At 40.4% G+C, this 19,486-nt stretch overlaps 1 protein-coding gene across 1 annotated transcript in view; it reads left to right on the forward strand.

Moving 5' to 3' along the window:
• The window catches only part of ANO4 (anoctamin 4), a 114,278-nt gene extending 95,490 nt beyond the window's left edge, over positions 1–18,788 (forward strand). The window contains exons 21-27 of the mRNA XM_062575580.1: positions 2,405–2,502; positions 5,671–5,813; positions 6,804–6,956; positions 8,641–8,788; positions 11,866–11,985; positions 14,624–14,729; positions 18,597–18,788. Coding sequence (XP_062431564.1) covers positions 2,405–2,502; positions 5,671–5,813; positions 6,804–6,956; positions 8,641–8,788; positions 11,866–11,985; positions 14,624–14,729; positions 18,597–18,788 — 960 coding nt within the window. The remainder of the gene's footprint in view (positions 1–2,404; positions 2,503–5,670; positions 5,814–6,803; positions 6,957–8,640; positions 8,789–11,865; positions 11,986–14,623; positions 14,730–18,596) is intronic.
• The last annotated feature ends 698 nt before the right edge of the window (positions 18,789–19,486 follow it).

A 19,486-nucleotide genomic window follows, 5' to 3' on the forward strand; every position in this document is an offset into this window, starting at 1 on the left:
GATCAAAACTACTGAACAAACTTCCCGGAAGAGCTGCTGGCACAGTGTTCAATGTCTATAAATCCAGACGAATGTGGAGAGGGATTGGCTTTGTAAGTCACTCAAGGACCAATCCCATTTTTTGTTAAACATATTCAGAAGTCACTTGACAGATGTTGGATGTGAACAACAGCAGTTTACGGATCAATAATGTCACCTCTAGTGCTGCTATTTGCACACTCAAATCCCATAGCTTCTTTCCTTCTTTGCTGCTGAATAACTGAAAAGTCTTTGCAAATATGTGACAAATGGCAAGTAGAAGATATAAATCATTCACTGCCAAAATGAATTCACAAACACTTCCAGGTTTCTAAATGTTTTGGTTAATAGAGATCATCCAGTAAAAATGAACATATTTCAAAAGACTAATTTGAAAAAAGTAAAAGCTATTCTTATTTTGAAGTAGTGAGCTCTGTACATTCAAGGAAAGAAAAAGTTATAATTGGGCAGATGGGAAGTCACTGGACATCCCTTTGAAGTCCAAAGTTGGCCAAGTTGACTTAACAGCTTGCTGCTGCCAAAAGGGGGCAGTTTTGCTCTTCCTTGAGCCTTCCTCCAGATGTTTCCTCCCTAGTCTTCCTTTCCTGTGGCTCTGATCCTTTTCCAACCCTGTGAGGAGCCTGCTGGGTTCCCTGTATCAGCAGGAAACTCTTCCTTTTTCTGTCTGAGTTAGTCCTCTGATGAGTTACCGGGCTTCACCAGCTCACAGAGGGATCAGAGAACCGGGAAGGAGAAGAAGCTCCTATGCAGGAGCAGAGATGGAGGGAAAAGGAGCCAAGCTGCGAAGGAAAGCATGGTAGTGAGATGTCACAGTTGGATCAGTTACTTCTGGAGTTGCACTCAGATGTTCTCCTGGACAGGACTTCTCCAATATGAAGTAAAGAGTGTGTGTTAAACAAACAAAATGAAACAAAACAAAAAACCCAAACTTTGATTAAAAAACAAGTAAATCTTTCCAAGTATTTCACCACAATGATTAAGTCCCTACTATTTTGCCTTTCTCAGAGTGAAAAATAATGCCTAACAACAAAAATTTCTAATAGAAATGTCTCAGTTGCATCAACCATACCTGTGTTACAACTTTCTAGGAACATTATTTAGAATATAGTGCCCAGATATACGTCCATTAGCCCCCTTTTCAGTTGTTAGATGAAGCCAAGTGTAAGACCTTTATTCACATGGTATAGTCCACCAGCTGTGGCTGTATTCAGGCCACAGTGTTGGTAGTGTATTAGTGATGTTAGGCTTATAACATCAGCGCTATTTCATTAATATTGCACCTGCCTTCCTTAAGGTATACTGATTCCTGTAGCTGATTCCTAAGAAGAATCTATCTTTTAATAATAAGGATAGAGAAGTTAGTTTAAAAAATGTTTCTGACAGCCTTGTTAATCTGAAGAAATGCAGAATTAGGCCAACAGAAACCTCAGCAGGGACACTGGCTCTAAGGACCATATATATAATACAGTGTGTATAAGAAACTCAGAGTGCACTTTATTACAGGTCATAACCAATGTCCAGTTTCTCTCCCTGAAAGTTAAAGAGAAGTAGTTGCAGTTCTGTGACAGTGATCTGTTTCACTTACCTGTAATACCCAGGATTTATCAGTACAGCTTGGACTCCACTGTTTGGATCTGCAGAGTCGATTGTACAAAATACTCCTTGAGGACAGGAAGTTTGGGGCATTTCTCTGTTTCTTCCAATACCAGATTAAAATTTGTGGAATTACCTAAGTTTGCACTAGCTCAGCATCTCTCCCATAAACAAGATCACTTCTCCAAGGCCTAGAGCCACTGCTAAAGCAAGTAAGCACTTAGCCAGAGAAACGGAGAACTGTTGTGTGATAGTGAGAGGTTTTTATTATTTTCAAGATGAGAATAGTATTGAGGAGTCCACTCAGTCATTTACATTAGTAAGTTCTCAATAGACAATACCAGGACTGTCCTCTGGACTTAACCTGGTTGTATGTGCAGCCAGGAGGAATTTTCCACTCATTCTTAAACTTGAAGCATAGTCAGCCTCCTCAAAATGTTTTGAAATCATTGGAGAAACTTGTATTCTCCTTAGTGGCCTTTGCTTCTGTCCCACCTGCAGTCACGCAATACGTTAACAGCATTAATGTGAAAACTGCATTGATTTCAGCTGATTCTGGCTTCTGCAGGGAGTGAGGTGATGAGCTTAAAAGGCTCATGGTATGATACAGATACTCCCATGAGTTTAAATTCAGAAAAAAAAAGAGACAGAGAGAGAACAGCACAGAATTTCCTATAAATAAATTAACTAATATCCCCTACACTCTTTAAGAAATGCTTGACAACTCAGCATTATTTCTGTTTAACCTATTTCTTTTTCCTTTTTTCTGTAGTGCCACCCTAGTGGATGCCTTATTGATCTCTGTATGCAAATGGGTATTATAATGGTGCTAAAGCAGACCTGGAATAATTTCATGGAACTGGGCTACCCGTAAGTAAATGTAATGCTTCTGCTTCTGTAGGTCAGAGAAGAATATTAAGTTTATTGTTGCTTTCTGGTCAGATACGTGAAAGAAAGATACAGTAGTAATTAAGATAGAAAATCCCCCCTCGGGTAGAGAACTCTTAAGATAGATCTCTAGACATGTTGAGGGATTTTTATGTTGGACATAGTTTGCAACAGTGAAATATAAATATTAACTAATAAATAATAAATGGGAGGGAAGTAGTTGATTTTACTAAACTGTATTTCCCTGTTTTAAAACTCCTTAAAAATTACTGTACGACTACTATGTTCCTCACACAGGAAATATCATATGTATCATTTTTACCTACTTCAGTAAGTTCTAAATTGAATTTCTTCTTGCTGAGTGATAAAGGATGCCTGAAAGGGCAGGTATTGACTGGAAAAAGTGCACTGCTAACATATACATGCTCAGAGATAGAAAAATGTTCAGAATGATACATAGGCAAATTTCTGGTGATCTTCAGGGCATTGTAGAATTGCGCCCTAGCTAAAAGGGTTGACGATTATTCATTTCCTATTTGTTCATTTCCCATTGATTAATGTTTAATGAGCTTGATTAATGTAGACAGTTGATGCTAGAGGCAGTGCGACAGGTCATCAAGGGAAATTGGCAAGCAGGAAAACATAAGGGAGAGCCGACGTATTCGGAAGGTTTGCCACAGAATGGCAGGGACTCTTGCTGTCCCTCCCGGGTCCCCCTTCCCAGGCTGGCGCCCGGCGCTGCCTGTCGCCATTCTGCGGTAGTCACGGCTGGAGGAATTAGCCAGGGAGGAAAAACAGCAGCAGCAGCAGTGATCCATCTCTTTCCACTCCCTGTCTCTTCTGTCAGTTTTACTTAGATCTTTCTACAAGCTGTTAATAAGGATCTTGAAGCCTAATAAAGACCACAAAGGGGATCAAAGAAGGGGACTCAAAGAGATAGGAGGGATCATTTAAGAAGGACAAGTGATTTAATATGAGTAAACTCTGCTTAAAGCTCAAAATACAAATCTGGGCAATGTGAGAAGCTAAGGTTTGTTCTGAGGAGGGAGGAATTTGGTCTCCAGCATTGTTACTCCATCTCTCTAGCCCTGAGAGTCCTCTGAAGGCAAGCAATTTCCGTTTTGTGGGAGAAAAAAAACATTATCCTTCAGCTAAATACATGATTGAAGCCAACACCCTCTGGATGGTCTGGGGGTTTGGAGGCAATCCAGTAGTCTACAAATTCACTGTGCCGCAATACACATGCTAGCTAGTGTCTGCCTAGACCCAGGCATCTGCCAGCACTGTGCCGCACCAAAGCCAATAGTGGGGGATGTTTCCCCATAAAATAGCCCTAGGAGATGAGCTACAGCAGCCATTTTTGGACAGTGGATTTTTCGCATTGTTTCAGGTTGGCATCTCAGCTCTTGTGCTGGCCTGTGCTCCCACAGGGACTTTAGAGACAGGTGGGGCAATCTGAAACACCTCTTTGGCCTCCAGCAGTTCTTTAGCAACAGAAAACCCAAAGCCTGCTGTCACATCTCTCGCTGATACCTCTAACATTAACTTGTGCTTTGAAATTTCTGCCTAAGAGTTAAAAACAAAGTTTCAAAGAAACCTGCCACAGAAACCAGAGTTTCACTGAGTGTGCTGAGATCTGAGTGCTAGAGCATTTATTGTTTAATGGTTACATGTTTTGATGCAAATACTGATGTGTCAGTGGTACTTCTGCTTCATATAAACATCACCTTGAAACCTTCAGAAATGTGAGTCAGTTCTCCTCTACTGTGTTGCTAAATAAATACATCCACAAAAACTAGGAAACAAAGTATAAATTATTGCTTCATTTGGAGGTGGGAAACTGCAATTTCAACATGGTATTTTGCTTGGAAGAAGAGCATACATTCATAGAAAAACACATTACATTACATTGTCACATTTCTCAGGATATACTAATTAGAAAAAGACACATCTTTGGATATTACTAGCAGTCTTCTATACTAGTAACACTGGGTATGGGCTTCCCCTCTCACAAAATAGGAAATTAATTGGGATACATCTCACAGTATTGGTCTCCTATCTTCTTCATCCCTCAATTTTCCCTCTTTGCAGGAGTTCGGTTCTCAACCTTCTCACTGTCCCATGGTAAGGTAGGAGAGGTGGAGTACCAAAAGGCTTCTGTGGACTTCAAAGAATAGCCCTTCACTGACCATAAACTATCAATCACAATTATGTCTTATTATCTAGAGTGGATCTTTAAGCCTTTTTACATGTTAGAGACTGGCTGCCAGCTGAAAAAAAATATCTCTATACTTCTAAGTATTAGCCTGAAGTTCATACTTCCACTTGTACTTCTATATTTTTTTCTTGTAATTCTAAATTTTAATGTCCTGTACTTAGCTGCACCTTCACTTCTCTGCGGGAGACAAGGAAAGCTGTAACCTCTCTGCCCGAATGGAAAAATTCTCTCCGAACTTTTTTTTTAAAAAAAAATAAATAAAATAAAAAAAAAAGGCAAGTGGCCAAACCCTCAGCGTTATCTAATGACCACTTGCCTACCATTCACAGAGAGACCAGACCAGGGCACTGTGAAGGTAAGAAGCTAAGTACAGTGCAGGGAAAGGTCTGTGTGAGCCTTCCACCTCGCTGAGACAAAGACACCTACCACGGGTCAAGAGAAAATATCTTTCACATGTTTTGGTTTTTTGCAACTCTCTGACCTACGAGGTCAGGTGAGAGGTTATGGTGTTTATTTCAGATCCAGGCAGTCATTTCCTCTGCGGCTCGCTGCCTCCCATGCTGCCCCTATCCATGCTTTTCTTCAAGAACAAGATGTTTCCCCTGACGGTTCCCCACCTATCTCCACACAACATTGTGCTGAGCTGTATGAACAGCCCGCCAAATGACTTGCCGTTTTGTGCAGCGAAGAAGCGGCCTAATAAAAGGATGTCAAAATCCCTCTTCTGCCTGACTAGCAGCCCACCAGCCTTATCTGTTCACATACCTATTTCACTTTGTCATCAGCTATGTGTATTACTAATGCTGCGTTCTCCTGTGCATCAGTAAATTCATTTTGCAAGGTATGTTGTTCGTGCTTAGCCTCTTCCAATTTTGTAATAAGCAGCCGATAACGTTCTTTACTCTGTTTCTTTAATTTATTTGAAAACATAGGCTAATTCAGAACTGGTGGACCAGGAGAAAACTACGGCAAGAATACGGCACACAGAGAAAAACAAGCTTCCCACAGTGGGAAAAGGACTACAATCTTCAGCCTATGAATGCTTATGGACTCTTTGATGAATACCTAGAAATGAGTATGACACTCACCTTCTTTTTCTCTCCTTTACTAGATTTTAATGTCATTACCTTTTGGTTGATGTTGAGGGCTTTGTATGCTTTTAACTCTTGCTCTGTGAAGCTAAAGAGGCTGCAAAATGATTTTCACTCTCACAAGTCAGGTGAGGAATGGAGTGAGTTTTTAAGAACAAACCAAGTCAATATAGGTAACCGCACTGTTTCTGGTTTGCTAAGCTCGCATTTATGAAATACTTCTGATTCCGGCTTTGTGTGGGCAAGGTTGTTTTCTAAATTGCTACCCATCGCTTTGCTTGTATACACTTCTGAACAACTTTTCTTTTTTTTTGTTCAAGGAAATTCCCCTTGGGCTTTTATTTTTCAACTGTGTGGCACAGAGCTGTATGTTTGTTTATGTTTAAAATGTGCCATCATTTGCTACCTTATTTTGTAAAAAGCAGCTTGCTAAAAGACAATGCTTAATCTAGAGAAGAGGGGAGGGTAAATGATGTAAGAAATGCTAAAGAACAAGAATTTTTGCCTTATGTGACTGAACTGCATATGCCGTGAGCAGTTTTTTCTCCCTTGCACTATTCTTTTTAAATTAATGGAAAATCTGACAGTCTGAGAAGCTGCCTTTACAAATTTACCTAAATGGTTTCAAATGGCTGCCCATCTGTACTGCAAAAAAAGAGTGTGTTTAGCCCTAATCTTCACAAGTACTGAGAGATCCTAGTTGATGCTGGAGTAAAAATATTCACTCTCTGAAAGTGCCACTTGTTGACCTCCAAATTTCTCTCCAAAGTACAAAATCTGTACGTGGCCTTCTGTCTAGGGGAGAGATGTACATTTGCACTCTCCTTCTGGCTCCAGACTTTTGGGAAAGAGCTGCGGTACAAGAGTCACTGGACTACTGTATAGCACAGCATAATGGCAAATGTTTCTCCCTGCGTGATACTTTGGCATAAAATCTCAACAGTTACGTTATGATCTTTCCTTTTCTTTCCTAGTTCTTCAGTTTGGGTTCACAACCATTTTTGTGGCAGCTTTTCCACTGGCACCACTTCTGGCCTTACTTAACAATATTATTGAAATTCGGCTTGATGCATACAAATTTGTTACACAGTGGAGGAGACCTTTAGCTTCAAGAGCCAAAGACATAGGTGAGTGCTCTGTGTGTGTGTTTCTGCACGCACATGCGTGTGTGTTGTATTTAAGGCAAAGCACTGACCACTTCAAGCAAGAGTGAATTAAGGAATTTTCAGTCTTTTCTCCCATTACTAAAGCACAGATTTGATTATTAAGGAAAAAAAAAAAAAAAAAAGAAACCCTTCAACTATCTAATGTCGAACTATTTTGGCAATTAATAGTTTATATTGGAAAATGTCTTTTAATGACTCCCTGGGTCACTTATCATCTAAGATGTTTTAATGAAGTGATCAGTGTTCTCTGCAGGGTCGTTTTTTTGTGGCGGACACATTGTGTGAACAATGCAGCTGCTCAGATTGAATATAGTAACCAGACAGAGCAGCTGAAACATGAAAACCAAATTAGAGCAGCTGCCATTCTGTAAGAGTCCTGTATGTTTTCTGTGTTCCCTGGCCAACAACAAGCTCCCCTGTGACTCAAGGGCTATGTCCACTAGGTCTCTGGGTGGGTGAGACAGGGATCTCTAAATCCCGAGAGACAATTTGCTCTGAGTGACGCACACCTATGTTGCTAAACACAGGGCTCACATAGCTACACACTGCTGCAAGGGCTCTCTGAACATATTTTGACCATAAATCTACTCCATCCTTGCAGGGTGCAGAAGCTGAATGCTTCTGGAAGGACTCTATAAAACCAACTAATCTGCCCAATGCTGATTCCCAAGTGTCTTTGGAGGGGTAAATAGGATATATAACCGCCCCTCTGCGTTGCAGAAAGCAGTATATTTAGCCCACACCACAGATTAGCAGAAGACCAAGCTTTCTGCTCTCAGGGTTGTATTTAACGTACTTAAAATCTGTGTCTGAGTAAAGCCTTGTCCATGAACAGAGCGGACCTAAAGGGCATTGAGGTACAGGCATGGACTTCAGCCAGAACACTAGATGCACTGCAGACATAGTTTTTCTGGAAAGAAAGGTACATAATTTAGATTATAAAAGCACAAGGAAATAGATTTTTTTCCAACCACATTCAGGTGTACTTTCTCACAATGTGTTGCACCTTAATTTTGTCCCTGTTCAGCAAAGTTTTAGGGACAGTATGATGTCTCATTAAAATCAGTAGATGTATCTAACCTGTCTTTGGTAGGATTCTCAGTGTTGGTCCTCGTGACCAGAATCACTGTATGTCCATACTGCAGAGCTGTAGCACAGTTCAGATTGAGCCAAAAAAACTCAGGTCATGCCTAGGAGATCAGTGTGTCATTTGCATGTACATTTACATCATTTGTATGCCACAAATGTTTGGATGCAGACAGCCACAGGCTGCACGCAAGAGCTCTGCAAACATGGGCAGATTGTGAATTACACATACTCAAGGCTGATGTGGCCGACCCTTCTCCAAGGCTGGATAGCCTTCCCTGTAAGCGAGCTTTTCTTATAACTGCTCACGTGGTTAAGTGGTTTGGTTGAACCAAGGCCTCCATGAGCACTTTTTCTGGCTTCAGTCCCTTAGTGGGAGTAGAAGTCCGGTCCATTGAGGTCCTGTAGTTTAACATGAAAGATTATTTTTACTCAGTAACTCTCTAATAGAAACTGCATAAAAAAACAGACGGTTAGGACAACCACTTCAGATCGTGCGGTGTTTGAAGAACTTTTGCCCTTGTTTTCCCTGGATCTAACTTACTCTCTTTTTTGGCAGGAATCTGGTATGGGATTCTGGAAGGCATTGGAATTCTCTCTGTTATCACAAATGCGTTTGTGATAGCTGTGACGTCCGATTTCATCCCTCGACTTGTTTATGCTTACAAATATGGACCTTGTGCAGGCCAAGGAGAAGCTGGACAAAAGTAGGTTTTTCTTTCGGAAAACTGTTGTGCATGAAAATCTCTGCCTTCTTGAATAGATACAGCAGTACTGTCTGTGTATGTACGGATCCCGCTAACCAAAATGTATTGCTTGTGCTTAGGTAAACAGATACCAGCCACAGGTGTTGATGCTTTGCATATTCATAGTATGGATTGCTTTGGTAACTACAATTTCTGACATTAATTCAAGGAAAACATGGCAGAACCATTACAGAGATTCAGTGTATGCTATTTTCGTAATTGATACACAAGCTGCACTTCCCAGCTGGTGTACATGGATATAGCCCTCTTCAGTTATGAGGCAATGCTGATATTTATCAGATATGGATTTAATCAACATTTTAAAGTTATTCATTAAGCTTTTTTTCCTGATGTTTATTCAGTATGTATTGCTTAAAAAAGTAGTGTCTAATGAGAAGAAGCAATTCCCAACCAATAAATCAAGATAAAGTTACAGAACAGAGTAATCTGATTTTCTTCTAAAGCTAGAGTCCCTGAGATTAAATCTTTCAGGAGACATTTGTGAACTGAATCCCTGCTGCCTAAATGGATTTTCTCTCAATATTGGTAAACATTGAGATTACGTTAGGATGTGCGTGCCTACCAGCAAGTATGAGTATCACTGCTACATGGCAACTTGTAAAATCTGGTCTGTTGGGCCGCAGGCAGGTCACTGAATGCGGCCAAACACAAATGGACACAGTTTACAGTTGATCTCCTAGCCGCTCCATCGGTAAAGTCCCGACTATTAACAAAAACAGTAGGCAGAGCGCTTACGTTTTGCTATTAGATATATGGCAGATTGATTTATCTCTTCTTCCCCCGCTACAGAAAGTGAGTTCACTGGTTGCTGCTCTTTAGCCCTCTTTTAGCTGTCACTGCTGTTCAGTCTTACCCATGGAAGAGAGGCAGTTGGTGTGGCAGTTCCTGATCAGCAGAGCAGCTGACTTGCTGTCCTAAGAGGAGTCTAGCATTTTAGTAGGTGGCAGGGGACAATATTCCGTTTGTTTTCATGAAGAGTTAAAATCTCATCACTGGCAAAATGTATGGCCCAGTGCCAGTCATTCCTGAGCATTGCCCCCCGCCCCGTGCCATTACAAATTTCCATAGGACACTGAGTCACTGTCAGCGATTTTGCTGTGCTATTGATGGATATTAATCAGTGCATTTCCAAAAGTAGGAAGCTATTCAAAATCCACGAGAATATTGAATTTTATTAAATTTAAGAGTCAAGAGTATCTGTCACTGAATAACTTAAATGAGTGAGGTGGCTGCTTCTCTCAAAGAACATCTGTAGGTATTAGACCCATATGGCACACACTGATACTTTAAAAATATTGTAATTAAATTAAGTTCCAAATCCAGTCTATATAGGGATTTTGAGTCAAAGCCAGATGGCAATTAAACATAATTTCTCAAGGAATGTAAAATTTATAGTTTAAAAAAAAAATCACTTCTTGCTGTACAGAAACCCCATAATGCAGAACCATTCCCCTTCAGCTTTCTGAACCTCTGGCACAGCAATTAGTTCAAATCTGAGTTGTTATTTCTATCTGATTTGGTATTGCTGGATTATAAAAATAGCAGTATGAGACCAAGTCTACCATATCAAACGAAGATAGATTTTTAGAGATCTATTTAGATCACCTAGGACTGTACCCCTAGGAGTTCTTCGCAGGATGTAATGGGTTTCCAAGCTCTCCTTTAAAGTGATTTTCAAGCCTGGGTTGTCTGTCACAAAATTCCTCTAAACTCATCTTAGATATTTGCCCAATAATCTGTAGGATGGCTGTTGGAATCAAAGCTTTATTTGAGAGGTTTTGGTTCAATGGATGTATGAGAATCACTTTTTGTTGCAATCTTAAAAAGATTGTTTTCCTGCCCCCTGTGGGTTGGAATAGCCTGGCAAAACCCTTCTGACAGGTGTATTTAGGAGTTATCCTCATGATAGCTAAATCTGCGTTTTGTGCAGTATTTGTAATCATCGTTTGGATTTTAATACAGTACTTGCAGAAAGATATGCAGTATACCATGTGGACCAGTTTTGTGAAGAGTTTAGGTTATATTTAATCCTTTTCAGCTTTGAAAAAAATATGTTTAAATAGATTTTTGATTAGCTCGGTTCAGCATAATAGTTAGGAGAACAAAGATAGCTTCATTCCCTCCTTCTCTCTTCTTGTCTCAAAATCTGGCAACCTTGTGTAATTCCACAGGTGTCCCTTAAGTTTTAGACTTGAAGATGGTTGGGTCAAATACATCAAGAGCAGTGGGATATCAAGAACAGTGGGACAACACTAAAACGGGATGGCCCTGATGGAGACGTGACTGGTTATTCTGGATTTTGGAAGCAGCAATCTTTTTTTTCTCAGTTGACTGAAGAATTTAAAGCTTCCTCAGTCCCCCTGCTCTACGCAAAGCTGAACAGCGTGCCTAGACTTGGGCATTGCTGAGCAAACAGCACTACGGTCTTCCCTCAGCTTCTTTAACATTGAATTTGAGCCTGTTGGTGACTCTCCAACAGCCCTTTGCAGACTGTATACATTCACTAGTACTCGCTGTTCTTCAAACCTGTCTCTCTGAATGCTCAGCCACACTGCAGTCTTTCAGTACTGAGTTCCTCTGATTAACTGGATATTTGGGGGGGGGGGGGTGTCAAATAAGTCCCATTACTTCCCTAAGCTATTTTAAGTCTATTGCCTTTCCATTTAATTTAATCCCCTTTGCGCTCGTATTATGAGCGTAACAGTGGAAGTATGCTAATTATCTTCCTAGTGCCACTCATTATTTTCTGTACTGCGTCAGCTTTTAGTGATCTCTTTTCTAAGGTAGCCAGTTTCTTCACTATTTCTTCTCCCATAAAAGTCTGCCATTGTTCACTTTTATTGTCCATCTGACCCACTTCAGCATTTCTGTTATATTGCCTCCGCATCCCTTTCAAATATTAATAAGTGTCACAGTTAACTATGGATTTTGTGAAACCCAGAGAACATCCTCCTGGGTACAGTAGTTAATGGAAAAACCTTGCTGTGTCCTGACTACAGGACTTTTTTCTTTTCTAGGTGTATGGTTGGCTATGTTAATGCCAGTTTATCTGTATTTCTGGTGTCTGACTTTGAAAACCGTTCAGAGCCAACTTCAAATGGAAGTGAATTCTCTGGTTCACCATTAAAATACTGCAGGTAAGCATCTCATTAAAATATCTCTCTGCTTTTAAGGCACTGCAAGAGAAGAAGCATCATGATGAATTTTGAGTTGGAACTGGTTTTCAGAGCTCAAAAAAAGTAATGGAAAAAATAAGTATAGTATTCAATGTGCACTCTCATGGTACTGCTGCAAGGTTATTTGCAGGACTCCTTCCTTACATGGAGGAGAAGCTGAAAAGTAGGTATCTTGCAGGTGTTCATGACACAGGAATTGAATGATGTCATGGATTAAATGAGACACGAACGTCATGGGGGAAACAGGATACCAAAGAGCTCACAATAGGTGACTATGGTTATTCATGTACCAGTGAGATGAAACTGTAATCAGGTTACAGTGTAACACACATGCAATGAAGCCAAATTAAGGTTGCACAGGAGTGACCACCTCAGATCATTTCACAGGTCTGTCTGGCCTAAGCAATGTCTATCTTAAGCTTGGTTTAGAAAACCTTAAGCCTGGCATTTCTTAACTGCTGGATGGTGAATATGTTTATATGATTGCTTGTGAGTGTGATTATTAATAATAATTATTCTGGTTTGAACCAGAATAAAATGAGGAATTGATCTTCTCAGCCTGCAAACTCAAAAATAGCAGTCTGGGATTAGCAAGTAATGAGAGAGATGCAACCGATTAATAGACCAGAGAATTAAGGATCTACGTAAAGGCCTTAAATGGAGTCTCCAACAAAAACATCAAATAACAAATATAGTTACTATATTTCTATTGCAGTATTGGTTTACCAATGTGAGTCCTGGTAGCTGCAGATCCCCAGTATTTTTCATTATGAAAAAATAAAATATGCTTTCCTGAGTGTCTGAAGAAATAAAATACTTTAGTCTTTACAGAATATGTCACTGATACTTTATAATATTGTGGCATTTTTATTAATAATAAAAAATTCAAGTTGTATAGCAGAGTGAGCTAGTGGGGGGCAATGACATTACAACCTTCGTTTAAATAGCTGATATTGTGAGACCCTGTTGCACCTTATTTGCAAAAAAAGAAGGAAAAAAAATGATATTGACTCCATACATAACATTTTCTGTGGAACAAAACTGCTAAGGAGATTCCTTCATTCCGCAATATTTACCAGAGCAGTTTTTGAGACAGTTTTGGATTCTGATCATTCTCTTACCCGTTTAGTTCCTTTCTTTCCCAATTTCAGGCATGATCTTGCTGCTACTTAAAAACAGTGGTAGAGATCCCATTAATAAATATAAAAGTTATCCCCTCAATATCCTGTACACAGAAGACTATTAAAATTGATGCCACAAATCTCTAGAAGATAAATCTGTTCTTTGGGGGTACACTGAACTGTAGGTATACCTACCCTTGATAAAAGGTGTCTTACTTTCTCTAGCTGAGTTTATTAGCTACTTAACCCATCTGAATTCTGCTAAAATGTCAGTCATTTTAATTGCACTTTAAGCCAGATATTGACAAGAATAGAAGGAAATATTATGCCCTACTTTGTAGCAGTGTAGACATTTCTTCATGTGTAGTGCTAGGTTCCTAATAAATGCAAAAATGAGATACTCTGCTGAATTGGAACCTGGGCGAAGGGCTTAAGTTATGAAACATCCTAAACACTGAAGTCAGCATGCTGATTGCAGAGGGAAAGATCATCTCAGTATTGTAAGAACTTACAATAGAGGTATTACAATTTAAGGAAAAAAAATGTTGATTAGGATCCCAAGATACAGTTTATTTTATTTGGTATAGCACCTTCTGCAATCTAAGAAGGTGAGCCTTTAGGAAGAAAGGTAGATTATGTCTCATAAAGGTGAAATTACTGTTTATTTCTTTTGCTCATTTGAGTTTTCTTTTGTGTCTTAAAACTGATTTAGAGACAAAGATTTAGTGTATGATTTACTGTGGCATTTTCAGTATTGTTTATAATGGGTTTTATGTCTCATGTAGGAAACAGACTGAGCAGAAAACAAATTTTCCACTGCTTTTAAATTAAGTTTCTACAACATTATTTTGGAATACAATAGATACAGAAATGGGCTCCAGAGTGGCAACTTCTCCTGATTCATGATTTGTTAATGCAGTTTCGGAGTTCTCCTGGATCCAGCTTTCCCAGTAGACTTCTCTTATTACTTTATTGAGATCTAAAGTCTTGAAAGAACCATTCTGTGAGCCAAGACACTAGATCACTTTCTTATACAGGCTTTTCCCTGTTTGGATATCGAGAGGTGCTGTTCTGGCTCCGTTAAAGTCAGAATTGGTTCCTCTGGAGTTCAAGTGTCTGGGCTTCAGCCAGAGACTTCAGAAGAGCTACTCACGCTTTATTCCAGGGGTAGTCCAAAGCCAGGTGGTGCCCATGGGCTTTGGGAATGTGCTTAGGTGCTCTAAGACGTGAACCAAAGTGTGGCAAGTGGAGGTGATCAGGAGATTTGCTTCAAAAACACGCTCCTGATCTAAAATAAAACGCTAACATAGGCACAGCCTAAGAAATAAGCGGGAGTTTGGGTAACTTGTACAGGCTGCATAGAGATCAATTTAGTGCCAAGAAGGCACTGATAAAGAGCAACGGGGTTTTTGGCTTGGTCTTGCTCCTAGGCAGCAGCCTAGGAGCTTGCTAACTACCATACTCTGCTTGTCTTTCAGGTACAGGGACTACCGAGACCCTCCTCACTCCCCTGTGCCCTATGGCTACACGCTGCAATTCTGGCATGTCTTAGCAGCACGGTTGGCTTTCATTATTGTGTTCGAGGTCAGTGGCCATTCGGCTGGCAAGTGTATTTGTTTCTCTGCTGTAACAAAAACAACAAAATGAAACAAATTTCCATTTGAAGCTTTTTCATTGGGCCGCTCCGGGATGGTAGGCGTTGAGCTTTTCCTGCTAGTTTCTGATATTTTGTGTTGTGCTTTGCATTCCCCATTCTGCTTTCTGAACAGTCACAGGTATTTCAGTTTTAACTAAAAGGTGAACACAGCACTTTGAAAATTATAATGTTGACATGCAAATAGGGGATAATAATTTTAATAGTAAATTTTATTTACTTTCAGAGTTTTATCATTCATATCCTATCTAGGCTGAGAATCTGTATGTGACTAGGGAGTGAGTAGGGGATGAAAGAACACGAGAAGAAAGGATGAAATCTGAGGAGTTTAAAAATGAAGATAGTCTAAGCTACAGTGTTTAAACATTTGGGGTATTTTTGTCTATTCTTATTACCATTCATTTCCAGAGACTGATTAACATCACAGAGACAATAATAAAAATTCAATACCTTTGCCAATATTCATAATATTAGTACTTACTGTCAATATCTCAGAAATCTTTAAGACGAGCCAGAGACAAGTCAGCTTCGCATGACTCTTATTTCAATGGTGATTCAGAAAAAGAGAGAGGAGAGGGAAGAAGAATAAACTGAGATCATTTACAAAACAAAAAGCTGCTCTTGAGGCCTAAATTTCAGATGCTTGAAAATCCACATTTCCTCTCAGAAACTAGGTGCTCAGCATCTCTCCAGCATGAGCAGTTTGGAGTGCCTTATATACTGTGAAGAAGCCAAACAGGGAACAAACAATTTTTTAAACTCTTTGCTTAGTCCTTCTCTCTGAAATCATAGCAACAGGGCTTCCAACATAGATATGGAAGTTGTAATCACCATAAATTATTGGCATACTCTTTATGAGCACATATTGTGCTGCTGACTCACATTACTGTGTAAATTCATTCTGACCTGGGATTTCAAAACACCTCTTTGAATCACAGGACAGAAGCATCCGAGTTAGAGGGAAGGTGAGTAGCAATCATTTTCTAGCTTATTTCTTGCCTAAGACTAGCTTGGCCACTCAGATGAACCCCGGGGTCTTCAGTGAACTCCGCCAGTTGTAGTTTTCAGCCCTTCCCAGATCAGGGAGGAATATGGCACTGCAGGCTGGGATCTGTCCTTCCTCTGCTCTGGGCCAACTCTTTAGAAGCTGGTACTATGGAGCCTGATCTCTGCCACACTCGGGGAAACGTTTGCAGAAAAGGAATTATTTAGTCAAATGGGGCAGGTTTAGCTCAGCTGGTTAGAGTGTGGTGCTGCTAATGCCAAGGTTGTGGGTTCAATCCCTGTACAGGGCTATGCTGAGGGTTGGATTTGATGATCTCCAGAGGTCCCTTCCAACCTTACCATTCTATGATAAAGGCCTGCTGGGCTTGAGCTCATCTTTCTTTTCTGCATTGACAGTACTGAGGGCCAGGGTAACCCTCTATAAGTAGGACTAGAGGAAAGACCTTGGCAGGTCACAGCCAAACAGGGCTTCTTAGGACTCCAGCACAGAGCATTCATCAGCCAAAGGAGTTTTAAGGTTGAAGAGGGGCTGGCTTTTTGACACGTATGTGCATACTGGCATATAAGCAGCATGAAAGAGAGATAAAGATAACTGAGGAAACAAAAATCGGCCCTGCAGAGGTCTCACTGCCTAGCCAAGTTTGCAGCTTCTTATGGAATAGTTTTTTGAATGTAGCCAATGCTTACACAAGAGAATTGTCTTTGCTTTGCCCTGAACAAAGCTACAGACTAGCTCAAAGCTGTCTGCCTCAGCAGGGGCCATGCTGTTGACTGGCACTGCAGACAGCTGTCTAAAGAAACTTCCTTAACTCTATCTCTGAAACCATGCAGGGATGTACAGAGCACTTGCTTTGAGTTAGGATAATGGCTGCTCCTCTCCCTCCTCCATCTATGAAATGGCTTTGCAATTCACCTGAAAGAATCCTTGAATATTTTGTGGTATCACTTTTGTGTATAAAGCAGTTCTTGCCATTACCAGAGGGATATTCATAAATAAGAGGGGAAGTAGTTTACATATTTCACCTATCCTAACAACGTTTGAAGCAGCAGATCAGCCCGTATCCCTCTCTTTCTCGTCCCACAGTGCTGCACTCTGTACAAACATTAAGTTATTCACCCGTGCAGGACACGGTGTGCTATGTGATGTTAGATTGGGTGTCAGAAGCAGCTTAGCTTCAGTAATATAGTGCCTCTGCCAAGGTGAACTTGCTGTGCTGACCATATAGTGAGTGGCAGAGCACCACGCTAATGCACTAGACTGCTCCTGAAGCTGCTTCTAAGTAGCTATCTCAGTGGCTTTTGCTTGGCACTCTCTTCACTAGATGTTAGGATGTGCCTGCTTGGTTCTTTCTCTTCTCTTCTGCAAACAGCAGTAGGGCAAGGACAGGTGGAAAACCATGTCTGGGATGGCACAACCTGAGTTGTGTGCCCTGTGTGACCAGACTGAGGAGAGGTGTGTCACGAAAGCAGCCAGCAGCATCCCCACAAGGGTATGGCATGGCCAGGGCTTCCTAGGGCTGTTAGACCTTGGACTCGAGCAGCATGAATGGAGCAAAAGAAACAAAGAAGTAAGAGCAAAAGCATAGAGAGTTCTCAGGTGATTGCTGATGCAGAAGATTTGGATGTACATGTAATTGCAGCAGAAACCATGCTTGTCTCTGTCTATAGAGAAGACTAATGAATGTTTTGTGGGTGCTACAGTAATTACAGTAGAAGATTTCCCTAAGAGATAAGTAATTCAAGGTAGTTCTGTCACAAAGTAAAAGACTACCGTGGCTCAGACACTCTCTGGCACTGAGCAATGTAGGCGTGGTTATTTTTGCCTGGTTCAAAACCAAAGGAATTTCCTATCACTTTTAAAAGAATTATTTGTCCAGGCTAAACTGAGCACTCAGTGACAATGTTAAGGCTGAAGAAGCTTTTTTTTCTTTCTTTCTTTTTTTCTGCTTGGCAAAAGAACAGCAATTTAGACTTTGCTGCTTCTTTTTCCTGAGGGCAGAATGCATAGAAAAATGTGTTATGTTTTCTCTTTGATGACTCTCAAAGGAAGGATTTGTGTTGGAGAATAAGGAATACCTTTATTTCTGCAATCTGGAATGAGTGTTCTTGCTGAGATGGAGGATGATTCTGTTTCTCTGTTCTCTCAAGTAGAATGAGGAAATCTTAAAGCAACATCTTTGATGGGGGAAAAAAAAAAAAGAACAGAGAGGAAATTCAAGCAGTCCTCCCCCATCCCACTCAAGCTTTGCTAGGGCATGCCTAAAACATTAGGAACAAAGGTTTAGTTACCTTGTATTTAATTGGGATGTTTAATAAATGCGAGTATGGATGAGAGATACAGAGTGTAAGAGAGCTGCTTTGCTTTGCATGGATAATTCATTCATTTGAATACTTATGTGAGGGTTTTGTGGAAACAAAGAAGTATTATACGACTTCATCCCTCTCCTGCAGAGCAGCGCACTAATACCAGGCCCTTCCCAGATGAGCTGACTGCAAAGCATGACCACAAGGGTTTGAACACACAGGTAGTACAACAGTTCTGGGTCCTTATTTGGGCCCAGCTGCCCTTGACCTTTGCGAAGGACCATACTCCACTGACTTCAGGTGGAGTTTTAGTGGGGAAAAGCTTCATGATTTGATTTCTTCAAATTTAGTAATGGATTTAGTTCTGACACAGCATCTACCTGTGAGTTAAAAGGAGAAGGTTTTCAGGAGGAATAGAAAGCATTTGTTTTCTTCCTGAGATATGCATTTTAAATATATTCATTTTTCAATCGTTTTTGTTTTCACAGCACCTTGTCTTTTGCATAAAGCACCTAATTTCCTACTTAATCCCAGATCTCCCAAAAGATTTGAGAGATCGGATGAGGAGAGAGAAATACCTGATTCAGGAAATGATGTACGAAGCTGAACTAGAACGTCTGCAGAAAGAACGGAAAGAAAGGAAGAAGAATGGAAAATCTTATCACAATGAGTGGCCATGATGGGGTGAGGAAGGAACTGCTTAAAAGAAGATAGGAATTATGTTCATAAAAATCTCCTTTTTTTCTGCACTGGGAAGTGCAAAGCAAAAGAGGAATAGTTAATGTATGCCCATATTTAATATGGTGCACATATTGCATAAGTGTTTTGAAATTAGAGGTCTTATAGGTTTAGTCTTCTCCAGAGCTGTCAGTGTGAGCAGATCAGTCCAATGCTTAAGTCTCTGCACTGTTTCCAGGAAGCTCTCAGGCCCATTTAAAGTCCAAGGCTCTAAACGTCAAAGTAGTTATATATCTTACAGTGCTTTACACAGCTTAGTGATCTCGTGGCTCCTCATCTTGATCAAGTTGCTACTTCATAACCAATGGCTATGCGTTAGCAAAATGGCAGTATATGTCCATGTGTGTGACCACTGCCTGCAGCAAATTTTTGGCAACATTGCCCACTTCCACTGTGGCCTAAGCTGTGTCAGCTTGCTAAGATCACATATGCAGACCATTTCCACCACTCCAAAAGTATGCAAGTATTTGTTCAGAGGAAACACTTGATCATGAGTCTAGTCAGCACCAAATAATTTAGGTGTGCTAAAGAGCTGAAAGACAGATAAGAGTCTAAATGTGGATAGAAGTGTCTAACTTCAGGTCATTTATTTGGAAATGTTATCCTGAAAAGTTGGAAACAAGTTTTAAAGATCTGAACA

This window comes from Rhea pennata, chromosome 1 (assembly GCF_028389875.1).
Source record: "Rhea pennata isolate bPtePen1 chromosome 1, bPtePen1.pri, whole genome shotgun sequence".
NCBI lineage: Eukaryota > Metazoa > Chordata > Aves > Rheiformes > Rheidae > Rhea > Rhea pennata.